Source organism: Adiantum capillus-veneris, chromosome 23 (genome assembly GCF_014529385.1).
Source record: "Adiantum capillus-veneris isolate H3 chromosome 23, ASM1452938v2, whole genome shotgun sequence".
Taxonomy (NCBI): Eukaryota; Viridiplantae; Streptophyta; class Polypodiopsida; order Polypodiales; family Pteridaceae; genus Adiantum; species Adiantum capillus-veneris.
In genome coordinates this window covers 145759191-145785726 of record NC_140953.1, presented here as the reverse complement: position 1 = coordinate 145785726, position 26536 = coordinate 145759191, and the positions used below count along the sequence as shown (strand labels likewise).

Sequence of the window (26536 nt, the reverse complement as noted above, 5' to 3'; positions counted from 1 at the left end):
TGTGTCTTGGTGATGATCTCAACCCAAGATAAATTCTTTCACTCCTCCTCCTTGATGACCCACACTTGTTCTTTGATTGTGTTCAACTCCTCCATCATGGAAGGCTGAAATTTCCCTTCTTGAAGGCTTCTTCAAGTCACCCACTTTTGGCTTCAAGAAGCTCACCTTATAGATTTTAGATGATGGGAACTTGGATGACCACTTTCTCCTCGAGCAAAGCGATCCTCCTACGCATGCCATCTCTTTCTTCAATCCATCTTTGAAGAATAGTGCTCCTCTCCTTCCTCCACTCTTCCACTTCATTTCTCCGTTCTCTCATTTCCTTCTCTATTGCCGGCATCCTCTTCCCTGTCCGTATAAAGGAGGCTTGTGGACGGCCGGCGAGGGATTCGTCTTCTTACACAGGGGGAAGCCATTGGCACTTCTCTGATGCTTTCTGAGAGAGAGAGAGAGAGAGAGAGAGAGAGAGAGAGAGAGAGAGAGAGAGAGAGGGAGAGAGAGAGAGAGAGAGAGAGAGAGAGAGAGAGAGAGATGAAATGTTATATTAACGTCTTCAAAAGGCCAAAATGACCTATATGAGACCAAAAGGTTACAACGATGTGTGACTCTAGTATAATGTCAGGGGAACATAAAGATAAAAATAAATGAGGGTACCTCAAGTGGGTAGGTATGTAAGCCTAACCTATATCCTCATCATCATCAATGTCCTCATCACATCATACATCAGCTCAAAACATATGTGGGGGGGGGGGGGGGGGGAGAGAGAGAGAGAGAGAGAGAGAGAGAGAGAGAACCTGCTGTAAAGGCTTTAATGCGCCAATTCGTAGATCGGCGACCGGAGACAAGAAGGTTGTTGCCACAAAAACCCCACCAGGTTTCAATATTCTGCTAATTTCTGCAACCTAGAAACAAACATAGATCCATAACAGACGGGTTACGACAAGTCATCTACATTACAAGATATCTTGAGATCTATAAGAGAAGATTTCTAAACACCAAAGATATGTGTACATGACCTATCCAAAAGTCCTAACACAGGTCCACAGCTCACAAAATGGATTAAAACCACCTGAACACACAATAACTTCACCTCCATTTCCATTATATCGCTTCACAGCCATCACTGCGGCAAGAACAGCAACTATCGATCTATGCTTGTGAGAATTACTGAGAGAGAAATTACAAGACAATCTGAGCACTACATCACACCTTGTCTGAGAGTATCAGTACATCCTAGCTGCAAGTATTTATACATGCTTAAGAGTTCGTTGTAAAATTGTTAATGTTTCTTTTGCAGTTTCAGTGCTAAAAGAATAGTATGAGAACTGGAGACTCTAGAAACATGGTGGTGAAGTCATTGACCAGGAAAACAGGACAACAAAGAGAAAATCTACAATAAACGCTGTTCGATTCCAGCCGACAGGAGGTTAAAGCTTGGATTAAACATAACCAAGATATATCGTATATATCAAAAGTAAAGTATGATCTCCTTTTTGCAAAGCCATATGCTTGGATAAAGTACATTTAAGTTAAAGCCCCAGATGATCATGAACGTAGATCCCCAAAAGATGGATGACACTAAAAACAGACTGAAAACGGTCGTGCTCGCTGCTGCTCCTGCGCGTTCCCCTCCTCCCCGCCTACTCCTGCTCTCCCGCCGCTCCAGCCCCATCTCCTCACGCCCCCCCCCCCCCCCCCCCCCCCCCCCCCCCCCCCCCCCCCCCCCCCCCCCCCCCCCCCCCCCCCCCACGCTCCGAAGGCCTCGTTTAAATTGCCTAGCAGTGGATTTTCATTTGGTTTCTCCTTGCCGAGCTTTCAAGCATTAGCCTTCACGCCCGCCCTTCTCCTTCAGAGCAGCAAACACTTATGGAGGCTCATGCTCCGCCCCAGAGGGACTCCTCCGAAGCCCCCTCGCCCGACTCCGCTAAGCCCACCATTCGACTTGCTCTTTCGCTGACAGAGCAAGCGAGCCTAGCCGCAGAGGTAGAGCGTCTGCAGGCGACCTCGGTCATTTGCAAGATTCTCGGCACCCGACCCAGCAGAGGAGAGCTGCGTGACCTTCTCCAGGCCCGCCTTCTCGCAGAGGTGGGCAAGATCTTGGATGTCTAGATTCTCGGACGGGGGTACTACCAGATTGAGTTCGAGACCTCCGAGATGGCTTCCAAGGTCATAGCTATGAGTCCACTGGCCATCCGAGCATCACGCGCCCACTTTCGACAGTGGCGTCATGGTTTTGACCCGACTTTGGATGTGCTAGTAGAGGAGGCAGACATCCCCATCTCAGTCTGCTTTCCGGGTTTACGGAGGGAGTACCTACCACTTCTCTCCAGGATTGGCTCCGCCATCGGGACTATCCTGGAGACACCTCGTTCAAGGCGGCTGGCATCCCCTCAGTTCGAGTTTTGGTCAGAGATACCTACACGCTCCTGAAGGTCATCCTTCTGCCTCGGGTGAGTGGGGGTTGGTTTAGACAGAGTGTGGAGTACTCGGGTCTTCCGAACCAGTGCTTCATTTGCAGACAGATGGGCCACCTAGCGAAGGACTGCCCACGGAGGAGGCCACGACCTGCGCCTCAGCCTCAGCCTCAGCCTCAGCCTGCCAAGCTTCAGAGTCACCCTCCGAGCCTGGGGCTCCAGCGGAGGAGGGGTGGCAGCAGGCCGGTGGCCGTCAACGCCAGGGGCCACAGCGACAGCCTGACACTCAGAGTGGCCCTCAGGTGCCTACTCAGCAGCAGTGGGTTCCCACGGGGAACCGCTTTGGTCCTCTTGAGCAGGAGGAGCCTCCTGCGCCAGCCTCCACCTCCGCTTCACCCTCGCCGGTCGCCCCCCCTTCAGAGTTCCCCTCCTCCTCCTCATCCCCCCCCCCCCCCCCCCCCCGCCCTCTGCTCCCGTCCACTCACCACCTCGCCCCTCTACCTCTTTTGCCCCACCCCGCTTTTCCTCCCCCCCGCCCCCTCCAGCTCCTTCTCCCCCCCCTCCTGCTCCAGTTCCACAGTCGACTCGGGAGACTGGTCCCTCGCCGGCGGCTAGGAGATCTCTTGGCAGCGCCTTTGCCACGAGTCGCCTAGCGAGAGAGGGTCAGCCCTTCTTGCGGCCCCCTCTGCAGATTCAGACATCTTCCCTTGTAGCTATCCCTCGTAGTCTGACGACATTGACCTCCGACGCCGCTGGGATTTCTTCGACTACAGGTTCACTCGCTTTCTCAGCGACTCCGCAGCAGACCACGAGGCAGCCTGCTTCAGGGTCCATGCTTTGTTCCTCGCCGCTAGGGGGACAGAGGCCTTGGACTCAACAGTTGGTTTCTCCTTCCCCCTCTGTGGTAGGACCGAGACAGAGTGGTCCCTCGACTCAGTGGTGGGATGGTTGCATACACAGGTTCTCGAGTTCTCTCACCACATGGGAGAACTTGGAGTTACAGATTTACTGCAGACGTTGTGGCTATTGGCCAAGTTTGCGGTGACACCCCCAGACTCAGCAGGATGTAGGCACATTGTGGTGTACTTTTTTGCTGATACGCAGTGTTTGCCTTGCTATGTATACATTCATGAGGACTCCTGGACAGAGGAGGTTGCTTCACGCACGGCTCGCTCTGCTTGGGATTGGACGAGGCACTCACTACAGTCTCGTCTATCTAGAGGACGCTCGGATGCGGATTACTCCCCATCCAAGCCAGCCTCGAAGATAGCCCATCTTGTTGCTGCGGCAGCATCTGTTCTCTCTCGCTCCCCATGAGGATCATCTCGTGGAACGTGCAGGGACTAGGTGGGCCCCAGTTTTAGCGACAGCGGGGCCGGTTGCGACAGGAGCTTTAGCGTTGCCTTGTGGGAGGAGAGATTGATCTCCTTATGCTACAGGAGCACCATCTGTCTCAGAGCCGCATTCGGCGATGTGGTCAGATTTTGCGTGGACGATATGATACCTTTTGGTCAGCTGCTTTTGGACCTGGAGGCATCCAGGGTGGGGTATGTATGACTATTGCGGACTCATTGCAGCAGGCCATTGTGGGCAGAGGGATTATTGTGCCAGGCAGGGCTCAGTGGATTACTATGCAGGTTCAGGGTGGCCTTGTGGGCTTCCTGAATATCTATGCGCCCAATGTGGCGAGTGCTCGTGCAGAGTTTTGGTCACAGATTGTTGAGTCTTTGCCACAGGCTGACCATTGGTGTGTAGGGGGGGACTTCAACATGTTGGAGGACCCTTCTCACAGGATTGGAGGCAGCCATGCTACTGTGCATGGAGTCGAGTTAGCAGCTTGGGAGAGGTTGTGTATGACTTTGAGCGTCTCAGATACATGGCAGCACTCTGGCTTTGTGAGGCCTCCAGAGAGTCTTGCCTTCTCTAGGTCGGACCGCAGAGTGGGTGGAGTGAATCTATCGCGGATAGATCGCTTCTACACTAGTGACCACTTCAGTGACTTGGGGGGATCAGTGGGCATTCTGGCACGGACATCCTTCTCGGACCATGCACCAGTGATCTTCACAGTGGCAGACAGGCAGCGGAGTGGGAGCACGATGCTTCGCATCCCAGAGCGGGTCTTGTTGGACTCAGCACTCAGAGAGAGGGTAGAGGCTCTTTGGACAGAGGGCATGGACAGCCAGGCTCTACCTGCAGACAGAGTGGCCTTAGGCCTAGCTCAGCTTAGCCACTTTTTTCTCCAGGAGTCTCTGGCTCGACGGGCTGCAACGAGAGAGGAGGAGCAGCGTCTCAGACGAGGCATTGCTTCACTACAGAGGATGCAGGAGCAGCATCCAGACAGTCCATGGTTGGAGGAGCAGTTACAGCAGGCTCGACAGGAGCTTGCTTGCACAAAGGAGAGGCGTCATGAGTTTGCCTTTCACCGACAGGCATCTCAGTGGACTCAGGTGGGTGACAGAGTGACAGGTGTTTTTTTTGAGACAGTGGGACCTCGGCACTCGCATGCCAAGGTCAATCAGTTGAGGAGACCCGATGGGTCAGTTGCTTGTGAGCCCGAGGATATGCGTGCAGTTGCTATTGACTTTTACCGTGAGTTACTGTCGGCTGAGCCCCAGTCAAAGCGGCAAGATGCATGCAGAGAGCAGGTTTGGGCACAGATGCCTTGTCTTGTGACTGAGGAGATGCGCCAGAGGCTAGAGATGACTCTTCAGCTTGAGGAGCTACACACAGCTCTTAGGGACCTACCTCGTGGTAGCTGTCCAGGTGAGGATGGGCTGACTCCTAGTTTCTTCTTGGAGTATTGGGACCTGCTTGGCCCAGATCTTTGTAGTGCCTTTCAGTACATTCTGCACACAGGAGTGATGCCGGATAGCATGAGTGAGGGCCTGCTCTACCTCATTCCAAAGGAGGGTGGCTCCTTGGATGAGATTCGACAGTGGCGCCCCATCACCATCCTCAACTCAGCCTACAAAATTCTTGCCAAGGCTCTGAGTTTGAGGATTCAGCCACTTTTGGAGAGCCTTATACATGGGACTCAGACAGGTTTTGTAAGGAACGCAGTATCCTTGACAACATCTTCACTTTCTGGGAGGCTTCTGCCTTGGCACGGCTCCGTGGTGAGGACCTTGTGATTCTTCTTCTCGATTTTGAGAAGGCATACGACAGAGTTGACTGGGACTTTCTAGAGGGCACTCTACGCAGGATGGGCTTCTCAGATGCTTGGATCAGAGGGGTGTCAGCTTTGTACAGACAGGCTCACAGTCAGGTGCTTTTGGCAGGAGGTAGAGGAGAGCGCTTCATGCTCACACGTTCGGTCAGACAGGGTTGTCCTCTTGCCCCCTTTCTCTTTCTATTTTATGCGGAGGCAATGAGCAAATTTTTGGTGTCACAGCAGGTTGGTCTGAGGGGTCTTGCACTCCCTATACGGGGAGATGAGCTTCTGGACGCTGAGTTTGCCGACGACTCAGCCTTGTACTTAGAGGGCCAGGAGGCCAATCTTCACAGATGTGAGCAGGCTTTGGCGACCTTCTGCTGTGCATCAGGCGCACTGATCAACTGGAGAAAGACAGTGGCTTTCTCGGTTGGCAGTGCTCCTGTGCCAGATTGGATGCCAGGAGAGGGTTTCACGTGGATTCCTCCAGGGACAGCAGTTCGGTACTTGGGTTGTCAGGTTGGTTTGGATTTGTCCCCCGAGCAGCAGATTGCTCCTCTTCTCCTGTCCATCAGGAGAAAGCTGTTACATTGGAGCTCAGCACGACTTTCGCTGGCTGGTAGAGTAGTAGTTGCCAACCACGTGTTGTTGGCGACTATGTGGTACATCACTTCTTGCTGGATTTTCTCGAGTTCTTGTATCAGCCAGGTAGAGAGGCTGATCAGGAACTACCTTTGGTCAGGTCGTGACACTCAGATTGCCCGAGCCAAGGTGGCTTGGTCGGTCATCACACTTCCTTGTTCTCAGGGAGGGCTTGGGATCATTGATCCAGCACAGCAGAGCAGAGCCCTTCTTGGGAAGTTCGTCGTCAGAGGACTTCTTCCAGGTGAGGAGCCCTGGAAGGAGTTCTTGCTGCAGAGGCTTCGTGCCAGGGTGCCTCAGTCAGGAGGCCCTTGGCAACCTTCGACCAGATGGATCTTTACAGAGTTGCGCCGAGTTGGTTTGAGCAGGAGACTGGAGGACCGATTCGCTATGAGTCTGCTTCGATCTTGGGAGCTCTTACGGCGTGGCCTAGAGCAGAGACAGCCGACGTGCACGGAGGAGCGCCTACGGCAGCTTCTCGTCTGGAACCGCATGGTTAGCACTCAGAGAGGCCACTTGGTTGGGAGTCGACCTCATGTTTCTTGGGGTCCCATGGCAGCAAGTCCAGCGCGATCTCTAGATGACTGGCTTGAGTTCACAGGTTTGTCAGAGGAGGTGCAGGGTGTCCAGCTACAGGGCATGAGAGGGGTGCAGAGCATGTGTCAGGACATCTCAGAGTAAGTTCCAATTGAGTGGCTCACGCCTCTTGAGCCAGTAGCACCCCGGTGGATGGGAGCCTTCACACGACTGGAGGTTCTAATTTCAGTCAGAGCCTGCTCAGAGACTGTCCCAGCCCTTTTCTTCGAGCTTCAAGGTGGGGGACGATTACAGCGAGTTGCAGTAGAGGCCCCGCAGGTAGCAGAGTGATGTTTCCAGAGGATCCGAGTTGTGGGCATCTGTGGGAGGACTTGCGTCATAGACCCTCACCCAGCAGCTCTTGAGACTGGACACTGGAGGCTATGGGCTTGGGAGTGTTGTCCACTGGCACGAGTACAGTGGGATCCTGGTGAGTGGCTATGGAGGGACCCTTTCTCTTCTGCAGACCGCCCAGGAGTCCCCTTCTTTCAGTACATTGTTCGGCTTGGATGTCACATACTTGCAGCACAAAGAGAGGCCCGCCCCGCTGCAGCACGTCATTGGCAGGAGGGGGGCCTCACAGTCGAGTTCTTGGCATCTTTTTGGCAGAGGCTATGGGACTCCAGACAGCCGAGGCGCGTCACTTTGTTCCAGTGGCTGGTTGCACACAGAGCCACAGCAGAAGGGAGCTGGCTTGTGCATAGTGGTCTCTCGGCCGCATGTGCAGCCTGTGACCAGTTGGTGGAGAGTCAGCGTCACTGTCTTTGGGACTGTCGCTCGGCCCAGCAGGTGTGGCTACGAGTTCTTCGGCTGATGCCTGCCCTCTCCACGGCTCGACAGTACACTTGGGGGGCAGCGGCTTGGTCCACCCTCACGGGCCCGTCACTTCAGTTTGAGCTATCTTCCACCAGCAGGATGATAGTGATGCAGGGGGGGTGACCTACACTCCAGCCTGCTCCAGAGCTTACTCCACAGGAGTGGTGCAGTGAGAGAGGAGTGTTGGGAGCTCATCAGTGGCCTAGCTCTCTGGTTCATTTGGCGGGCCCGCTGTTTCCGCATCTTTAAGGCTCGCCCTGTGCCACCAGGAGAGACTGTTCGTGACTTTTGGCTAGAGCTGATCCATACTCTCGGAGGACCGCTTGAGGGACTACAGGGCAGCTCCGACCGCATGCGGGAGCGCCGCGAGGATTTCCTTCGACTCTGGCGCCCTGGGCCTTTTTACACCACTGTCCACGGGGTGCTCAGATGGCACTACTGTCCACCTGTGTGGCTCTTCCCTCCTCCCATCTCTTGATTTAGCCTCATTGTATATATGCTGTTTTTTCATTGGGAGAGTCTCCCCATCATACTTGTTGTAGCCCTCTCTTGCAGAGGTGGATGTAGCCCTACGGGCAGTTTTCAGTAACTAATAGAAGGATCTTTTTCTCGAAAAAAAAGAAAAAGATGGATGACACTGCTTGCAATTAAAATTTGCTATCTCAAAGTGATCTAATATATCGTCTATAGTTGTTATCTCTTTTTTATTACGGGACTTGGGACATACTGACATGGACAGATCAATTTTCCTTACAATTAAGCCATATGTCATATTTTATGTGATTACGGTAGAATTCCAAGAAACTTGTGTTTATAAGACACAAGGCTCTGCCATGCATCTTATGCATCAGATTGTTATGCTTTGGCCATGTCTAGCTTACATGATGTTGAGGAACCTCTGTCTTCTGATGAAGCACAAAATTTAAAAATTGGATGGCTGCCATGCAATCAGAATATGATGCACTTATAGAAAATGACACATGGACTTTATGCGATTTTCCTCCTAGAAAAAAGGCCCTTGGTACGAAGTGGGTTTACAAGTTGAAATGCAAGCTAGATGGTGAGATCGATCGCCATAAGGTTCGACTTGTTGCAAAGGGTTATGCACAACAAAAAGGCATAGATTATGAAGAGAATTTTTCTCCCACTTGTCGTATGACTACTATGCGTTTTCTATGTGCATTGGCAGCTCATTTTGGTTGGGATGTACATCAATCAGACATTGTTACTGCTTTCTTGAATGGTGACATATTTGAGGAAGTTTATGTAACGCAGCCTCACGGTTTTGTCAAGAAAGGACAAGAGGACAAAGTGTGCAAATGTAAGAAGGCTTTGTATGGGTTGAAGCAATCTCCTCGTGCTTGGTATGAGAAAGCTGTCATTCATTTGGTCAAACAAGGCTTTCGTAACAGTCCAACAGAAAGCACATTGTATGTAAAGTATGAGGGTGATGTACTTCTCATTGTGGTTCTTTATGTAGATGATTTGTTGATCACTGGACCAAATGAGAGAGATATTGCTGAATTTAATGCTGATTTGAATGCTACTTTCAAGATGAAAGATTTGGGGCTGTTGCATCATTACTTGGACATACAGTTTAAGCAGTGTGATGGTGGTAATGTCTTGTGTCAGAAAAGTTACATAGAGACATTGCTATGTAAGTTTGGACTTTAGGATTGCAAACCTATTTTCACTCCCATGGAAACAGGTTTAAAATTGAGTCTTCATGATGTTGGTGATTTTGGAGATGTCACTCTTTACCAAACTGCTGTTGGATGCCTCATTTATGTATGCAACACGAGGCCGGATATTTAGTTTGCAGTCTCATAGGTCGGCAGATTTTGCATAACCCAGGGTCTAAGCATTGGCAGGCTGTCAAGAGGATTTTCCGCTACCTTAGTGGCACTTTACATCTTGGCTTGTTTTATCCCAAGGGGGGATCATTTCCATCAGACTTGCATGCTTTTTCGGACTCAAATTGGGCTGGTTGTTTTGACACGCGAGTGTCCACAAGTGGTTTTTGTTTCATGCTTGGCAATTCATGTATATCATGGTTGAGCAAGAAGCAACCTACTGTGGCCACTTCTAGTTATGAGGCTGAGTACAGAAGTCTTCACAACTACGGTTGAGTATGTATGGCTCAGATGCCTTATGGCTAATTTGGGTGTTGGACAGGACACTGCCAACACTATCTACACTGACAGTCAGAGCGCATTGGCAGTTGCGAGAAAACAGACATCAAGTGAGATAACATAAACGAGGACATGCTAATTGAGCAGAGAGACCTTAATTTGTGTAATGTGTCATAATTGACAAGCATGGGGTGTGACCGTCAAGGGGTGTTGGGTTTCTTCGAGATGTGTAGACATCGTGCAAGAAAATCTCATAATAAGTGTGACTTGGAATCTTTTGCAGCCTGCATACGCACCTGCTTCACTCCATATGTTCATATAATTTAAAAGGAAGCAGTGTTTGCAATTCATTTTTGAGAAACTCCCAAACAATGTTTAGGAGGCCAATTCTCTTTTTTGGAAAGGTCTACCGTGGTCTAGTTTCAGGTTGGCCATCGAAGTGATAAGGCATAGGAGGGAAGAACCCCTGGGACTACAGGACAGCAATACCAACATGGTTAAGATGGGAAACCCAAGCCCATTCCAGAGGGAGATTGCTCTCGAGCACAGGCTTCAACAGTCAGATGGGGATATTGCTCTTGGAAACAGGGGTTAACAAGATGATCGGAAGATTCTGAACTTTCCTTTTTCTGCACGTCACTTGGGCCCTTCTTTTCCTTTGTCTAGCCTTTGCACCTATACAGTGGCTCTCTAGGGCTTTGCTCATGCTCTCAACTTCTCAAGCCCTCATGCCTGAATCTCAGGCCTCCACAGCTGAAGCTCAAGTTGCAGAGTGAGCAGATACAAGAATGCATGCCGCGTGATACATGTGGGTGAGGATGCAGCTAGTAGATACTAGACCAGTACACATAGCACTATGATATGCAGGGAGGCCCATGAAGAAGCCTGTGCTCAATGTGAAGCCAAGAAAACACAGCGGTTTCAGATCCCAATAATGTGCAATCTGGCTCATCGACATGAGTCCATTCCTGCACCGGATTACTAGAAGCTTGCGGCCACTCGTGCAAACGCCACCACTAAGGTTTCTGCTAGTGCATCGACATCATTACCAAAGGAGCGTGAGTATGATGGTAAGATTGATCCTAGAACAACAGGCTTGGTTGCATCAATTTAATGCATACTGTTCAGATTTACATGAGAGTGACAAACATGAGGTTCTTCTTGCTTCTATACTTTTTTATGGTAATGCCATCTGCTAGTATCATGAGTGAAATTTGAAGGATGCTTATAAGTTAGCTTTGTAATGTCTTACTTGAACAAGTGATGCAATTAGGTGTGCAACAACTAAAGATGGAAGAGTCACTTCAAGCATTGTTGAGAACGGTTTGGATCATCTCATTACATTTGATGCATAGGCTCAATGTCGTACATTTGCAAATGCTACACGATTGCATCCAAATCGAGGATACCAAAGAGCCAACAAAGCAGTCTCATTCTCTCTGTTCACCCCAAATCTAGCTATTCTAACAGCAATAAGCCCTCTTCTCGATCTTCTCTTATAAGGGAGGTCTACCATCTAAGTTAATGAGGTTCAAGCCTCTAATATGGATAACCTCACTCGAGGAGAAACTATTCAATATGCCAACGAGCAAAGGGTACTATGAAAAGAGATTGTCTAAAGGAGATCAAGTGAAGATGATTCCACTCTTGCTACTTGTAGCATGCCTTAAAAGGTTCATACCATGGTGACTGTTGACTAGGAGCTAAACCATTTGTATTGATCGTAAGCATAGACTCATTAAAGGTTATGGTCATGTGAATGTACATCATGTGGTTGTGTCATCCTACTTGCTCATCCCTTGATATCACATCAAACCATCCATTCTTGTTTGATATGACAACCCATTAAGAATGGCCAGCCTATGTGCACTTGCCAACACCACTGGATGTGTGCCAAATGCGTAACCTCTCCACCCTGGGACAATGTAAGTAGCCCTACTTCATCACATGCAAACTCCCAAAACATCTCCCTGTCTTAGAAAAGGTGATTGACGATCGCTTGAGCTAGTATTACTATGTTCTGTGAGGAATTTCCTTGAGACTTGGGTATTTCATGATATCCTGAAATCGTGAAGCATATGGAGACCCAAGGACACCATGCAGCCTACTGTCAATGAACTTATATGCCTCTGTCAATATACAGACGTCCGAACCTCTAAATGTGTCCCCCAAGTAGCATACTCTCATTGATGCATCACGACTCCAAATAGTTACCTCTATGATGCCACAGGCCTGCACCATCATGCAAATCATGAGGTTACATCTCAAACACATTCAACAAACTAAATAACATTTTTTGAAAAAATCTTTTAAACATTTCTTTTGTTACATTTTTATGATAATTGGACGGAATTTCTTTCAGTTTCTACAGTCATTTTTAAGGTTTTTCTTAGCGTGATGAATTTCATAATTTAAATGTCATATGTGCTTCATCTAGGTGAATGCAAGTAGATATCTAATTTATAATTCCCTTTTGTGTTACTATAGGAAAACTCAGCATTGAAACGTTCATGTGAACCAGTGTTCTATATCATGTTTAGGACGTTTTAGATCCCGTTCATTTGAAATGTTTGAAACTACCTTGGCAGATCGGCAGTAAGCAATGCTCCCTCTACCGTAACAATGTGAATCATACTTGCCCTCTTTTTCTGCCACTAAAATGCAGCATATGCTCCTTTCTTTATGCCACCTCTTCAACAATCGGATCTTCTGGATATATCGTTTCTCCTTAGTGTTGTGTGTCAGAGAGGTATTTTTCTTATCCATGTCTGCAAACTCTAGAATCAACACCAGCCCTATGATATGCATTGTTGCAAGCATGCCATGCATCCATAATGGGCACTTCCCCCTATTATTGCTCAATCATTTTGCGTCCTAGAGAAAAATGCCCTGCATTGCCAACCCCACAACCCCTGGCCATAATTTATGCGTTTTTCTCTTTGCTTCTTCCTAAAGGATGGCATTCATCATTTCAATTTTAAAGCATGGCATCTCTTTGTGCTTCTTGACCATGTTTATCCATGCAAGTTTTCTGTAATAATGGGAGGGCACCACGTGCCAACTGAAAAGAACATTATAGAATAGACTTTTAGCACTTCAAAACAGCTAAACAAAGAGAGAGAGAGAGAGAGAGAGAGAGAGAGAGAGAGAGAGAGAGAGAAATGAAATGAAATGTAATATTAACGTCTTCAAAAGGCCAAAATGACCTATGAGACTAAAAGGTTACATGTGGTGAGAGAGAGACACACACACACACACACAGAGAGAGAGAGAGAGAGAGAGAGAGAGAGAGAGAGAGAGAGAGAGAGAGAGAGAGATGAAATGAAATGAAATGTTATATTGAAGGTCTTCAAAATGCCAAAATGACCTATGAGACCAAACTGATACAATCCTTGTGGATCTAATCCAATGTCTAAGTACAGAAATAAAATGAAGTAAAGTGAAAGACTAAACTAAGATACTAAAATCGTCAAACTGAAATCATCATCAATGCCCAAGGATACCCGGCATCATGTGTTGTCCGAGAAAGTATTGCATCGGTCGCTGAAGAGCTTCGTCGATGTCGGCCTCTGTAAATAGTCGTACTGGGCGTCTCTCATATCGTGCTAGAATAGTCTTGATCCTCTGATGGAGCCTCAATTTGTCGTGGTCGCCCTTGTAGATGTGGGCGTCTAGCTCTCCCAAGCTCAGTGGCTCTGTCCACTAATATACCTCTCATATAACTGGGCTTTGAAGTCTGGTGTGAAGCATGCTCATCTGGCTGCTGAGTCCCTGCTCTATAGAAGTCAATGATCTCCCTCTGTGAATGTCTCCCACTGCTTGGTTTCCTTTAGAGACTCTCGCTGTGTCTGCACAGCTCTAGCAAAAACAACCCGAGGCATCTCTGATCCTGATATCTCATGACTCTAGCCAGCGGTCCAAAGCCCTCTCTGAATAGACAGCGAAAGTGGCTTCGTATCTCATAGTATATTGGACAATGACAAATGTGATGTAACTCTGTCTCTGGCTCTATATGACACAACTGGCATATCCTGGCTTCTGCCAGTACTCTCCTCAATCTGCCAGTCTCAATCTCTAGCTGATGCGATGATGTGCGCATCTGGCCAATAGCACATCGTATCCCATAAGGGCTAGCCGAGCATATCTGTCTCTGTGGAGGTCCCATAAATTATGCACGAAGGACACTGATCTAGTAAGGTCCTCAACTACAAGAGGGGGGGTAGCTAGCTTGGCTCGAATAGTCTCATGTGGCAGTGAGGCTTTAGCCCATCAACTGAGAGATCATAGAGACTAGAGGCCTCTCCATACATCTCAATCCATTAGTGCTACCAGATCTTCCATGGTGGTCCACTGAGGGTCCCCAAATCTGAACCCCATAAAGCATAGATGAAGCCACTAGAGTGTCAAAAAGCCACAACTTTGTTCGAGGTTCTTGAAACTGAACCTGCAAACACATCTTCTCCAATCCTCCCGAGGCTGCAAAAGCTCTCGTCAATCTAGTCTTTGCTACTCTCCTCAACAAAAAGACCGGTCCACTAAAGACTACCCCAAGATAGGTGTATGCATTTGTATACTCCACCATCTCCTGGCCATATGTAAAAGTGGGTGCTGACCTCCTAACCCACTGTGGTGTGGTGTTAAAACACCATAACCTTGGTTTTCCCCAGGTTAACAGACAATTCACTATCGTGGAAAAATGTGTACAGAGCATCTAAATGACGCTGCATCCCCTCCGGCGAGTCAGCAATCAGCACAATATCATCATCATAATGCAATAGTGGGATCCATGTCCCTGCCAACTGTGCTCCTCCATCACCATCACTCTTAATGTAGTCAACAACCTCATCCACATACATGCCAAATAGTGTAGGAGATAGCGGACAGCCCTGTTTCACCCCAATAGTGGAGTGAACCAAATCAGAAATCCCTTTGAATGCGTACATGCTGTCACAAGACGGGCACCACGTGCCAATAGAAAAGAACAGATGAACAGACTTTTAGCACTTCAATAAAAACAGAACTGAGAGAGAGAGAGAGAGACGATAGCAACACGAAGTGGCGGAAGTCCACCCCACAGAGTATTGGCCCCAAACCTTGGCGCCCCTTTCGGTATTTCTTTATATTGCATCAACACAGTACAAGCCGGTACTCCAGACTCTGCACCTTCTCCAGGAAGCATGCCAGAGAATGAGCCCTAACCTCATATTTAAAGGCCCTAGGCCCCAAAAGTAGTTTACAGTAAAAAGCCTTCAAACTCAATTGCTTTTGGTCCAAAAGCAATGCCAAAAAGCTGCCAACGTAATTCAGGAAATCCGTACAACGTGCCACGTCATCAGCCAACACAAAACGCAGAAATCCGTACAGCTTGCCACGTCATCAACCAGCATAATTTTTGGAGATTTTCCAGCTTTTCTTGTGTGTGGGTCCTGCTTTATTTTGATCCTTTATGTCACTTGGGGCCCCCACGGACGGGGTCCCCATAAGTTGGTAGGACTTGTTCTTCTTAGGGTTTAGGCCCCTCGGCCGGCATCTGCAAGTTGTCACAAGATGGGCACCACGTGCCAATAGAAAAGAACAGACTGAACAGACTTTTAGCACTTTAATAAAAACAGAGACAAATGACACGCGACACGGAGTGGCGGAATTCCACCCCAGAGAGTATTGGCCCCAAACCTTGGTGCCCCTTTCGGTATTTCTTTATATTGCATCAACACAGTACAAGCCGGTACTCTAGACTCTACACCTTCTCCAGGAAGCATGCCAGAGAATGAGCCCTAACCTCATATTTAAAGGCCCTAGGCCCCAGAAGCAGTTTACAGTAAAAACGCTTCAAACTCAAAAGCTTCTGATCCAAAAGCAATGCCAAAAAGCTGCTAGCGTAATTCACGGAAATCCGTACAGCCTGCCACGTCATCAGCCAGCGCAAAACGCGAAAATCCGTACAGTCTGCCATGTCATCAACCAACGTAATTTTCGAAAATCTGCCAGCTTTTCTTGTGTGTGTGGGTCCTGCTTAATTTTAATCCTTTATGTCACTTGGGGCCCCATCGAACGGGGTCCCATAAGTTGGTAGGACTTCTTCTTCTGTTACTCGTTCTTCTTAGGGTTTAGGCCCCTCGGCCGGCATCTGCAAGTTGGCTCCCTTCTTCAGGGCTTTGACACGTCAGCAATTTGTGACATCTCCCCTTCTTGAAAGAGAGTAATTGTCCGCGATTACAACATATTTGCAAAACAACTAAAGTTAGCTTAAAAATTTCCGATGGTCATTCCAAGGCACATTCCGAGGGACAATCAGTTTGCTCTTTTTGTTAAGGAGTTAGCTTCTCCTTTCGGCTCTTTTGATCAAGGAGTTAGCCTCTCCTTTCGTCCATATCGAAACTCTCAATATTAGCCATCACACCCAGACCGTACTGATCTTCCACGGGTGTCTTGATACACTAAAATTATATACCCAGGCAATCTCATCCAATTAGGAATATTCAGTGGTTGGCACATCACAATGCAACACAAATGCTCACATATGCATGTTACGAGACATAGAAACATAAAGCCGCCGATGAACACTCCTCCCGCATAACCTAACAAGGTCCAGGCCGGGAGATATTCAACGACTCCTTCATCACTCCTCCCGCATAACCTAAAAAGGTCCGGGCCGGGAGATATAGAGGCCTTTTACAACCAAACGCCCCCCAGACTGCAGTCTGCGTCGTTTTGGAGGTGCTAAGAGTAACCACTGCTCATACTTCTTAATACTCCTCCCGCATAACCATCTAGGTCTAGGCCGGGAGACACAACAACAATACTCCTCCAGTAAATAACCACAAGGGTCCGCGCCATGAGTAAAAACAACACTTTTCAATCATTCAATACTCCCCCTGCAAATAACCACAAGGGCCCATGCCGTGAGTATGAACAAGCATTCTCAAACATCAGTTCTCACTTCTCCACCCAGGAGTAAACTCACCAATCAATGAAACTAGTATTAAAACCAAAGTCAAACATTTCAAATCGGCACCAAGACAGCACAAAAAATTTGTGAGGGACATTCAGAGGGACAATCAGTTTGCTCTTTTTGTTAAGGAGTTAGCTTCTCCTTTCGGCTCTTTTGATCAAGGAGTTAGCTTCTCCTTTCGTCCAGATCGGAACTCTTGATATTCCGGCATAGTAAAATTACGCCATCACACCCAGACCGTATTGAGGGTGTCTTGATGCACTAAAATTAGATACCTTGGCAATCTCATCCAATTAGGAATAGTCAGTGGTTGGCACATCACAATGCAACACAAATGCTCACATATGCATGTTACAAGACATAGAAACATAAAGCCGCCGATGAACACTCCTCCCGCATAACCTAACAAGGTCCGGGCCGGGAGATATTCAACAACTCCCTCATCACTCCTCCCGCATAACCTAAAAAGGTCCGGGCCGGGAGATATAGAGGCCTTTTACAACCCAGACCGCAGCCTGCGTCGTTTGGAGGTGCTGAGAGTAACCACTGCTCAAGACTTCTTAATACTCCTCCCACATAACCATCCAGGTCCGGGCCAAGAGTCCCAACAACAATATTTCCCCCGTAAATAACCACAAGGATCCGGGCCATGAGTAAAAACAACACTTTTCAATCATTCAATACTCCCGCCGCAAATAACCACAAGGGTCCGGGCCATGAGTATGAACAAGCATTCTCAAACATATCTCACTACACCCGGGAGTAAAATCACCAATCATTGAAACCAGTATTACAACCAGAGTCAAACAATTCAAATCGGCACCAAGACAGGTTCAAAACAGATACCATCCATTTCAAACAAATTCCAAGCAGGATCACCAAACAAGTTCTCAGACAGATTTCAAACTTAAAAAGCAATCTCGACATTAGTCGAGCTTGAAAAGTCGACTGACTTTCCATCTTGAAACCTGCACCAAAAATTGGGGTTAGGTTCATTCCATAAAGTTGTAGCCGAGCACAGCATGGTCCATCAGCTCTTGGGCAGATAGTGTTTCTTTGGCGGCGATGGTAGTCCCAAGGTAGCAATCGCACTGGACCTCCAAGGTCATCTGCTTGTGAAGAGACATCTACTGAGAGATGTCGAGAAATTTCAAGATATAATCTGCTAGGGTTTTCATGGCAAGCATTTCAGGATACCCCACTTTGCCAGAAGCTGCACTCCGAAGGAAGATGTCAAAAACCATATAACTTCGGGAGAATTTTTCTTGAAAGCTTGCCAAGTCCATGGAAGTGTGCGGCTTGGTAGCTACAGACATCAACATCTACATGGCACTGCTTCTGAGAAAAATAGTGACTCGAAACAAATCTGGATCCTTCTCTTGCAAGTGATCTTAATGGCTTATGCCCTGTAAGACATGAGCGGTGAAGATGAGAGCACCCGATGCACGATGAAGTAAGGGTGGGGTCGGAGCACAAAGCTAAAATTTCCAATGAACTTTGGAAGTGCGATCTTGCTCTGTCTGCTCCTTGGTAGGACCGGTATGCTTTTAGAAAAGCACACGCTTGATGCTCTGATACCACTATCACAAGACGGGCACCACGTGGCGATAGAAAAGAATAGACCGAACAAACTTTTAGCACTTCAATAACAACTGAACTTAAAGAGAGAGAGACGACATGCGACACAGAGTGGCGGAATTCCACCCTAGAGAGTATTGGCCCCAAACCTTGACGCCCCTTTCGATATTTCTTTATATTGCATCAACACAGTACAAGCGGGTACTCCAGACTCTGCACCTTCGTCAGGAAGCATGCTAAAGAATGAGCCCTAGCCTCATATTTAAAGGCCCTAGGCCTCAAAAGCAGTTTTACATGAAAAGCCTTCAAACTCAAAAGCTTCTAGTCTAAAAGCAATGCCAAAAAGCTGCTAGCGTAATTTACGGAAATCCGTACAGCCTGCCACGTCATCAGCCAGCGCAAAACGCGAAAATCCATACAGCCTGCCACATCATCAACCGTCGTAATTTTTTAAAATCTGCTGTGTGTGTGAGTGGGTCCTGCTTTATATCCTTTATGTCACTTGGGGCCCCATCGGACGGGGTCCCCATAAATTGGTAGGACTTCTTCTGTTACTTGTTCTTCTTAGGGTTTAGACCCCTCGGCCGACATCTGCAAGTTGGCTCCCTTCTTCAGGGCTTTAACACGTTCAGCAATTTGTGACACGCGTGTCTTGTCCCCTGCGTCTGAAGAGTGGAGGAGGGGTCGGGAGATTAGGTGTGGGCCCCACCAGGGGGAGAGGAGGGACGGGAGGCGAAGGTGGAGGTGGGGGAGGGGGAGGCGGAGCAGCAGCGAGGGAGGAGGAGATGGAGGTGGAGGAACTGAAGTGGACGGGGCCTCCTCAGGCGGGTCCTGCTGAAAGGAGTCAAAACGGTTTCTCGTCGGAACCCAATGCTGCTGAGCTGCAGAGGGTCGGCCACCAAGGGGACCAGTGGGACGAGCCAGCCCCTGTCGGCGGCGGCCAGGCACCTGCTGCCAACCGTCAGCTGTCTGATCGCTGGTCTCAGTCGAGATACCAACCTGTGTGTTCTGTGTATTTGGCTGCTGGGCATGCTCAGCCTTGGGAGATTGCACATGCGCTGTAGGTCGAGGTCTCCTGGGAGGACAGGCCTTTGCCAAATGGTCCATCTATCTGCAAACGGAACACTGATTTGGGAGGCCCGAATACTCCACGCTCTGGCAGAACCAGTCTCCACTCACCCGAGGTAGTAGGATGACCTTCGAGAGAGTGTGGGTGTCCCGAACCAGAACACGCACTGTGGGTATGCCGGCCGCCTTGGCAGCTACAGAGGCTGCCGTGCGAGGTGTCTCCAAGACAATCTCAGTCACTGAGCCTATCCTGGTAAAGAGCAGAAGGTACTCCCTCCGCAGGTTGGAGAAGCAGACTGAGATGGGCTGGTCTGCGTCCTTGACAAGAACGTCGGTAGTTGGGTCGAAATCATGGCCCACTGTCGAAAGTGTGTTCGAACTGCTTGGATGCCAGGGGCCTCATCGCAATGACCTCGGACGCCATCTCGGGGGGTCTCAAACTCTATCTGGTAGTAGCCACGTCCGAGAAACTCAACGTCGAGGATCTTGTCCACCTCTGCGAGAGGGCGGGCCTAGAGATCACGCACCTCCCCTCTATTGGGTCTGGTGCCGAGAACCTTGCAAATAACAGAGGTGGCCTACAAGCGTGCCACCTCTGCCTCTAAGATCGCTTGCTCTGTCGACGAAAGAGAAAGTCGGATGGTGGGTTCTGTGGGGTCAGGCGAAGGGGCTTCAGTGGAGTCCCTCTGTGGCGGAGCAGAATCCTCCATCTGTGTCTACTGCTGTGAAGACGGGTGAAGGCGAACGAGAGCATCGAAGAAGAAGCTAAATGAGGCGAATGGCAAAGTCGCTGCCACTGGGAAACAACACCAAGGCCAAGCTCAGGTGAGCAAACTAGCAAGCGACAGAAAAAGAGGAAGGGGGGGATGAGCGAGGAATGCAGGGCAGGCAGCGTTGCGCAAGACGCCAAGCGGGCTACCTCAGCACGGCAGCCTGCGGAGGACAGCGCGAGCGCGGACAGGCAAGCTGTGGTCGATGACGAGGGCGTATGAATAGCAGCAGCAAGCGTTTACAACATCAAGGAAAATTAATTCGTTCCGGAACAGATATTGACAGACGAATAGGAAAGAAATGTCATCATGGCTTGGCATCACTCGAGAATGACTAAGATACATTGGATGATTACTGCTAGAGGTTTTGATTCATTCCGGAACAGATATTGACAGACGAATAGGAAAGAAATGTCATCATGGCTTGGCATCAATCGAGAATGACTAAGATACATTGGATGATTACTGCTAGAGGTTTTGAGATACTCATTTGCCAATGTCTTCATTTCGGAAGATTACTTTGAGAGACCACATTGAGCGGTTTTGCTATGGTTTGCTAAAAGAGATTCGAGACTATTGTCTAAACCAGAAGTTTGACTCTATTCAGAGACTTATGGAACATGCTAAGCAACGACTTGGAATGCATGCCGGCTCATTGACTTATCCTACGGACAGGATAATATCCACCTCAACAGGGCAAGATTCTGCCGGTGAAGAGAATGAATCATGGGAACCAAATGACAGCTCATCGCACGATTCGGGAGAATCAGATGGTAGCACATCTGAAGGTGCAGAGGAACTAAGGGAACCAGATGCAAGTTCATCAGAGGATTCCACAGAAAGGGGATCAGATGATAGTGCATCTCAAAGTTCCGATGATTGAGACTAACGTGCCAATGGACAAGGGAAGCTAGCAAAGCCACCCACACGTCCCAAGGCACAAGGAAAGAAAGGAAAAGGGAATCACCTGATAGATCAGAGAATTCCCCAGACCCAAGATAATATTTTTGAAGCAAATCTGTATACGAGAGATTTGGACATTGCTTTTGCCAAGGTTTGCGAGGCTCTTGAGAAGTCTCATGCACGGCATAAGAAGGCAGCTGATAGACATTGACGCGACTTGCAGTTGAAGGAAGATGACTAGGTGCTCTTACCATTTGCGAAGGCACGCCTGAGGAAAAGAAAGGGAAAGGAGCGGCTTTTTCCAAAACTAAGTATGCGATATTATGGCTCTTTCTATATTCAAGAAAAGATAAAGTCATGTGTCCTTCGGAAAGGAGTTGCCAGATACTTGGAAGATTCACAATGCTTTTCATATGAGTCTCTTGAAACCTTTCAAGGGTGAGGTGCCAATCGACAGGGAGTTTGAGGAGCAACCTGAAGTGGAAGAGAGAGAGGGAATACTCGTTCTAGAACAAATATTGGCTCATAAGGAAAGGAAAGTGAAAGGTAAAGTGAACGACGGTTCTTAGTCAAGAACTATCTAGCATTGGATGCGAAGTGGATAGAGGAGGAGGATCTAGCAGATACTCCTCAGATTTGAAACTTTACCTTGAGATTTTCGGTCTTGCTTCGACTATTCCGAGGGATCTCGTGGATCAGCAGGGTTGAATCTGGTGCAAATGGTACTGCACAAGAGGATAGTCACTCCGCTCCTTTGTCACAAATTACCCGGATGGAATAAAGTCACTGATTTTCCTTTAGATTTCAGGGGTACTGATGGGCTGACAGTATTCTACTAACTGACTTTATGAAAGAAGTACTTTGACATGGGAATTCCCAAAAATGGATATAATTGTTGTGTGCTCACTCATGTGATTGTGTTTTGAGTGCAGATTTGAAAGACAAAATGACTGCAACATTTGGGTCTTTAGAAATCTATGGACATAATCACAATAAGAATTAGTTAATCCGACATCAGTGAGGTCAGATGTGGATCTAGATGCGATTGCTAAACATGTTGCCAGGAATCATGGTCCTAGACCTCCATGGATTCTATGTGATTTGATTTGAATGTGATTTGATGTTCAGTGACTGTCGTATTTGTGCAAGTACTGGATTTGTGTCGTGTAGTGCGTCGGTACTTAGAGTAAGTGTTTATTGAATTGGTTTATGGCTTATATCTGTTTTTGCAGGCATAATCGAGGGCGATTACAATTCTTTCAAGAGGGAGGTATGTCACAAAATTATGACGTGGCATGTCCACCCGGAATCTGACAAGAAGTTAAAGTTATGGGGGAACAACTTAGGGTCTCGTCCGATGGGGCCCAGGGACACTAGAGTCATAAAGAGAGAGAGAGAGAGAGAGAGAGAGAGAGAGAGAGAGAGAGAGAGAGAGAGAGAGAGATTGCATAGAGCATGCTGATGTGGCAACTAAATTGGACGCTCCGCATTTAACGCTAACTGATGACGTGGCAGTTGTACGGAATTCCGCGATTTGCTGTCAGCTTTTGGCGCCAGTTTTTGGACCAGATGCTTTAAAAATTTGAAGCTTTTAACTGATTGCTTTTGGGGCTTTGGTTTTGGCATCCCTTGTACTGTTTAAAAGAGCCCTTGGGGTCTCACTCTGCAAAGCATTTGGACGTAGAGGTCCCTTAGGAGGTGTACTGTGCAATGATTAATGATAAAGAAATATCGAAAGGGGCGCCATACTCTGGGGCCAGTACCTCTGGGCACGGAACTATGCTGGGCCGTGTCGACTCTCTCTCTCTCTATATATATATATATTAAAGTTCAGTGATTTTGAAGTTTTTGTTCGTGTTTTGCTATTGATTTCTCACTTGGAGTGTCCAAGCCTGTTACAGAGTGAGGTCATCACGCAAAAATATCCCAGTTTGCTCGAGTGTTGGTCTCTTCTTCAGGAATTCCTTCCTAGCTTCTAGCGTAGGGATATAATGGGTGCTCTTTCCTTGGGCCTTCCTTTCTCATCACTTCCCTTCTTGCCAACTCTCCAAGCACCTGTGTGTGTGTGGGTTCAAAATACCCATGCGCTTCAAGAGCTCTTGCACCTCTTCTTCTTCTTTTCCAATGTCTTTGAGACTTGTAACATGCACATGAAGGGCTCTAGTCTTTCTCTTTTGCTCCTCCTCAATCCTCATATTGATGATAGTGAATGTCGCTGTGGCGTCAGGGATCTTATCTTTTCCTTTCTTTGCATCCTCGATCCACTTTTCAGCTTTATCAACCTTGTCCTATGTTTTGAATAGGTGCTCTGCCAATAAAGAGGTTGTTCGTGCCTTTTGCTCTTCCTCTTCTCGTAGAGTTTTCAATTGCTCCTTAATGCTTTCAAGCTCCCTTATCATTGAGGGTTGATTTTCTCCCTCCTTTGCCGGGGTATTTTGCAAGGTGTGAGGTCTCCCTTAAGTGCTTCGATCAATGCATCCTTTCCATTCATGCGTTCTTCCATTTTTTATTTCCAGGATTCAAACGCAGCAAGTGCATCCTCTAATCTTTTCTGCATTATATATTCCATTACATTCACTTCTGCCCTCACAATCGTTTGTATTTCGGCCTTCAATGATGTGTACATCTCGTCTCGCTTACTAAGCATCTCTTTGTCCAATTCTTTCCTCATATCTGCATACATAGCTTTTTTGTATATCTCCGCATTTGCATACATCTCTTTTCAATGTCATCCCTCAAAAAGCTCAGCTCCACCTTAATCATCACCTGTACCTTCTCAAACATTAAGTCATCTTTGACTCTAGAAAGTTTCTCTGCTCTCACAAAACCGGGCGATAGTGTGCTCTCTCGAATCCTCCGCCTAAATGTTGCTTTTGATTTAGGCGGGGTTTCATAGATATCGTCATCTCCAAGGTCGGTTGATTGGTCTATCTCCCCACGACCAGCACAGCCCTATAGAACTTGTTCCCTCACACCCTTGCGTTGCCCGTCCCTTGTGGTACTTCCGCGTTGCTGAATGCACAGAGAGAGAGAGAGAGAGAGAGAGAGAGAGAGAGAGAGAGAGAGAGAGAGAGAGAGAGAGAGAGCCTGCATACTGCGTTAAGCCTCCCTTGCACAAGGGTTGAGTCTCCCTTGCTGTGTATAGAGAGAGAAAGAAAGATGAAAGAAAGATTTTATTTACGTCTTCAAAAGGCCAAAGAAAACTGGCCTATGAGACGGATCCATGTACAGAAATGTGAATATCCTCTGGATATCTGGTATGTGCAAAATGACCGGTAATAATAGCATCCGGTGTACAAAGTGTAGTGTGGTAAGTGACCGGGTAATAACAAAGCATCCGGTGTGTAGATGTGGGGGTGACCGGGTAATAACAGAACATCTGGTGTACATAAAGAGAGAGAAAGAACGATAGAGATAGAGAGAGAGAGAGAGAGAGTGGCGGAGTTCCAACCCCCAGATGGCACTGGCCAAAAAACCTAGAGTCCCTTTGGGTATTTCTTTATATTTGCTTCAACAAGGTACAAGGTCTAGGAACTTTGCTCTGCTTCTCCATGCAGTAGAATGCCAGAGAGCGAGCCCACATAGCGTATTTAAAGGCCCTTGCCCTATTCAAAAGAAGTGGTCCAAAATCTGGCGCCCACTAGGCTGCAACGCAAAACACGGATCCGGAAATCTATATAGTCTGTTAGCGCAAAATCCGGATCTCTCACAACAGCCATGTCATCAGCTTTGCGTGAGTTTGGTCTTTTTCTAGTTCTTTTTAGGGTTTAGGCCCCTCGGCTGGGTTTTGCGTCGGTAGGGTTAAGACTTTTAATTCTAACCTCGTTTGGCTTCAGTTATAGTTTTAGGCCCTCGGCCAGGATTGGTAAGTTGGGAGGTCTTCTTCTGCTGCTAGATTATAGGCCCCTCGACCGGCTTTAATAAGTTGGTCAGATCTTCAGGATTTGCCATGTCAACAGTTTGTGACATTTTCCGTCCTTACATTGTCCACATCTCCATTTTGTTTTCTGCCACATCAGCAAAGGATTGGATTTCCTTCTCTACGTGTGACTTTAGCTCCTTTGTTTTCTCATGGAGTTGCAGAGGTGTTGAACTATTTTTTGATACCTTATCGGTGGAGAGAGAGAGAGAGAGAGAAAGAGAGAGAGGTCTTCTCATGAAAGAGATTACTCAGAAATTGAATTGGTGATGACTAGTATGGTTTATGCTTGCAGACAATTCAGACATTACTTGTTGCAAAAGTCGTTCGCTTTTCTCACCAGTTATTCATTGCTTCCTCAGTTGTTTAATAATTCGAATATATCAAACACAGTGATGAAATGGGTCATTGAACTTCAGGAGTTTTAGTTCACTTATTGGGTGGAAGAGAGTACTTGGGCTACCCTGGCAGATTTACTCACTTATAAAGAGACTCCTGTTTTGGTTAAGGAAGAGGTGGTGCAAAGGAAGAAGGTCGAAATTCTTGCCATATCCAATGCTTCACTGTTATATTTTGATGGCTTTTATCAAAGAAGGCGTAATGCTGCTTGGGGAGACATTGTCATTTATGATGCACAAGTAAAACTTGTATAGAAACAAAGGCTGAAATTGGACGCAAAAAGTAACAATGAAGCAGAGTACACGGCTCTTGAAGGTGGCTTGCACATTTGCTTACAGTTGGGAATTAGACGCCTACAAACTAAAGGAGATGCCTTGTTGGTTGTGAAGCAAGTATTGGGAGTATGGAAGAATAAGAATCCTAAAATGAAAAATTTAAGCTTCAAGGTGAAATTGTTACTCAAAAAGTTTGAAGCATTGAGTTCGGCTGTAGAACCCATCTATGTATATACAGTCTGTCTCCCGCGTGAAGGTGTAGCGAGTAGGGGCTGTGTCTGTGACCTGTGTGCTACACTAAACTGGAAAGAGATGGTCAATGACACAAGAGCATGATCCACTGTCACCCCAACAGGTCTGGGTCCAATCATGAGATCCTCGATACTAGAGATGAGACTCGGCTGTGCCATGACATAATCCACTGTGCTGGCTCCATGTCTGTGTGGAAAGCATGTAAAACCCCCCCAATCGGGAAATCTCTGTAGGCCATTCAAGATGACCAATCCATGCGCAGTCTGGATAGACATGGGGACTGCACAAATGTCGTCCCATAGGTCTCCCACCGTCATGTGGAGCGTGGCTCCAAAATCACCACTCTTCCATCTCGGTAAAAAGCAATCTTGCCTTTTTCCCTTGGCGCTCTAATCTCTGGCATTACCTCCTGCATATGAGCGATCTGTGAGAGGATAAGATCATCCCCGAAAAAGATGCCCGTTTTCTTAAGAGTTGGTCTCTTCTTCAAAAAGTCCTTCGCTTCCATGGAGGAAAAACGAAGGATGAGTGCCCTTTCTTTCGAGGTTTCCCCCTTGCTCCCATTTTTCTTGTTGCCCACTCTGCAAGCTCTTGAGTGTATCGGCTCATGAACCCCCATCAAAGCCATGAGTTGTTTTACCTCTTCATCCGCATTATCTTTGTCTTTAAGGCCGCAAATTCTCACATGT

The 26536-nt window shown here is 47.6% G+C and overlaps 1 protein-coding gene across 1 annotated transcript in view; it reads right to left on the bottom strand.

The window, feature by feature from the left end:
• LOC147428767 (putative methyltransferase At2g41040, chloroplastic) overlaps window positions 1–26536 on the bottom strand; it is a 164296-nt gene that overhangs the window by 17846 nt on the left and 119914 nt on the right. Inside the window, exon 7 of the mRNA XM_086497018.1 lies at window positions 795–902. Coding sequence (XP_086353144.1) covers window positions 795–902 — 108 coding nt within the window. The remainder of the gene's footprint in view (window positions 1–794; window positions 903–26536) is intronic.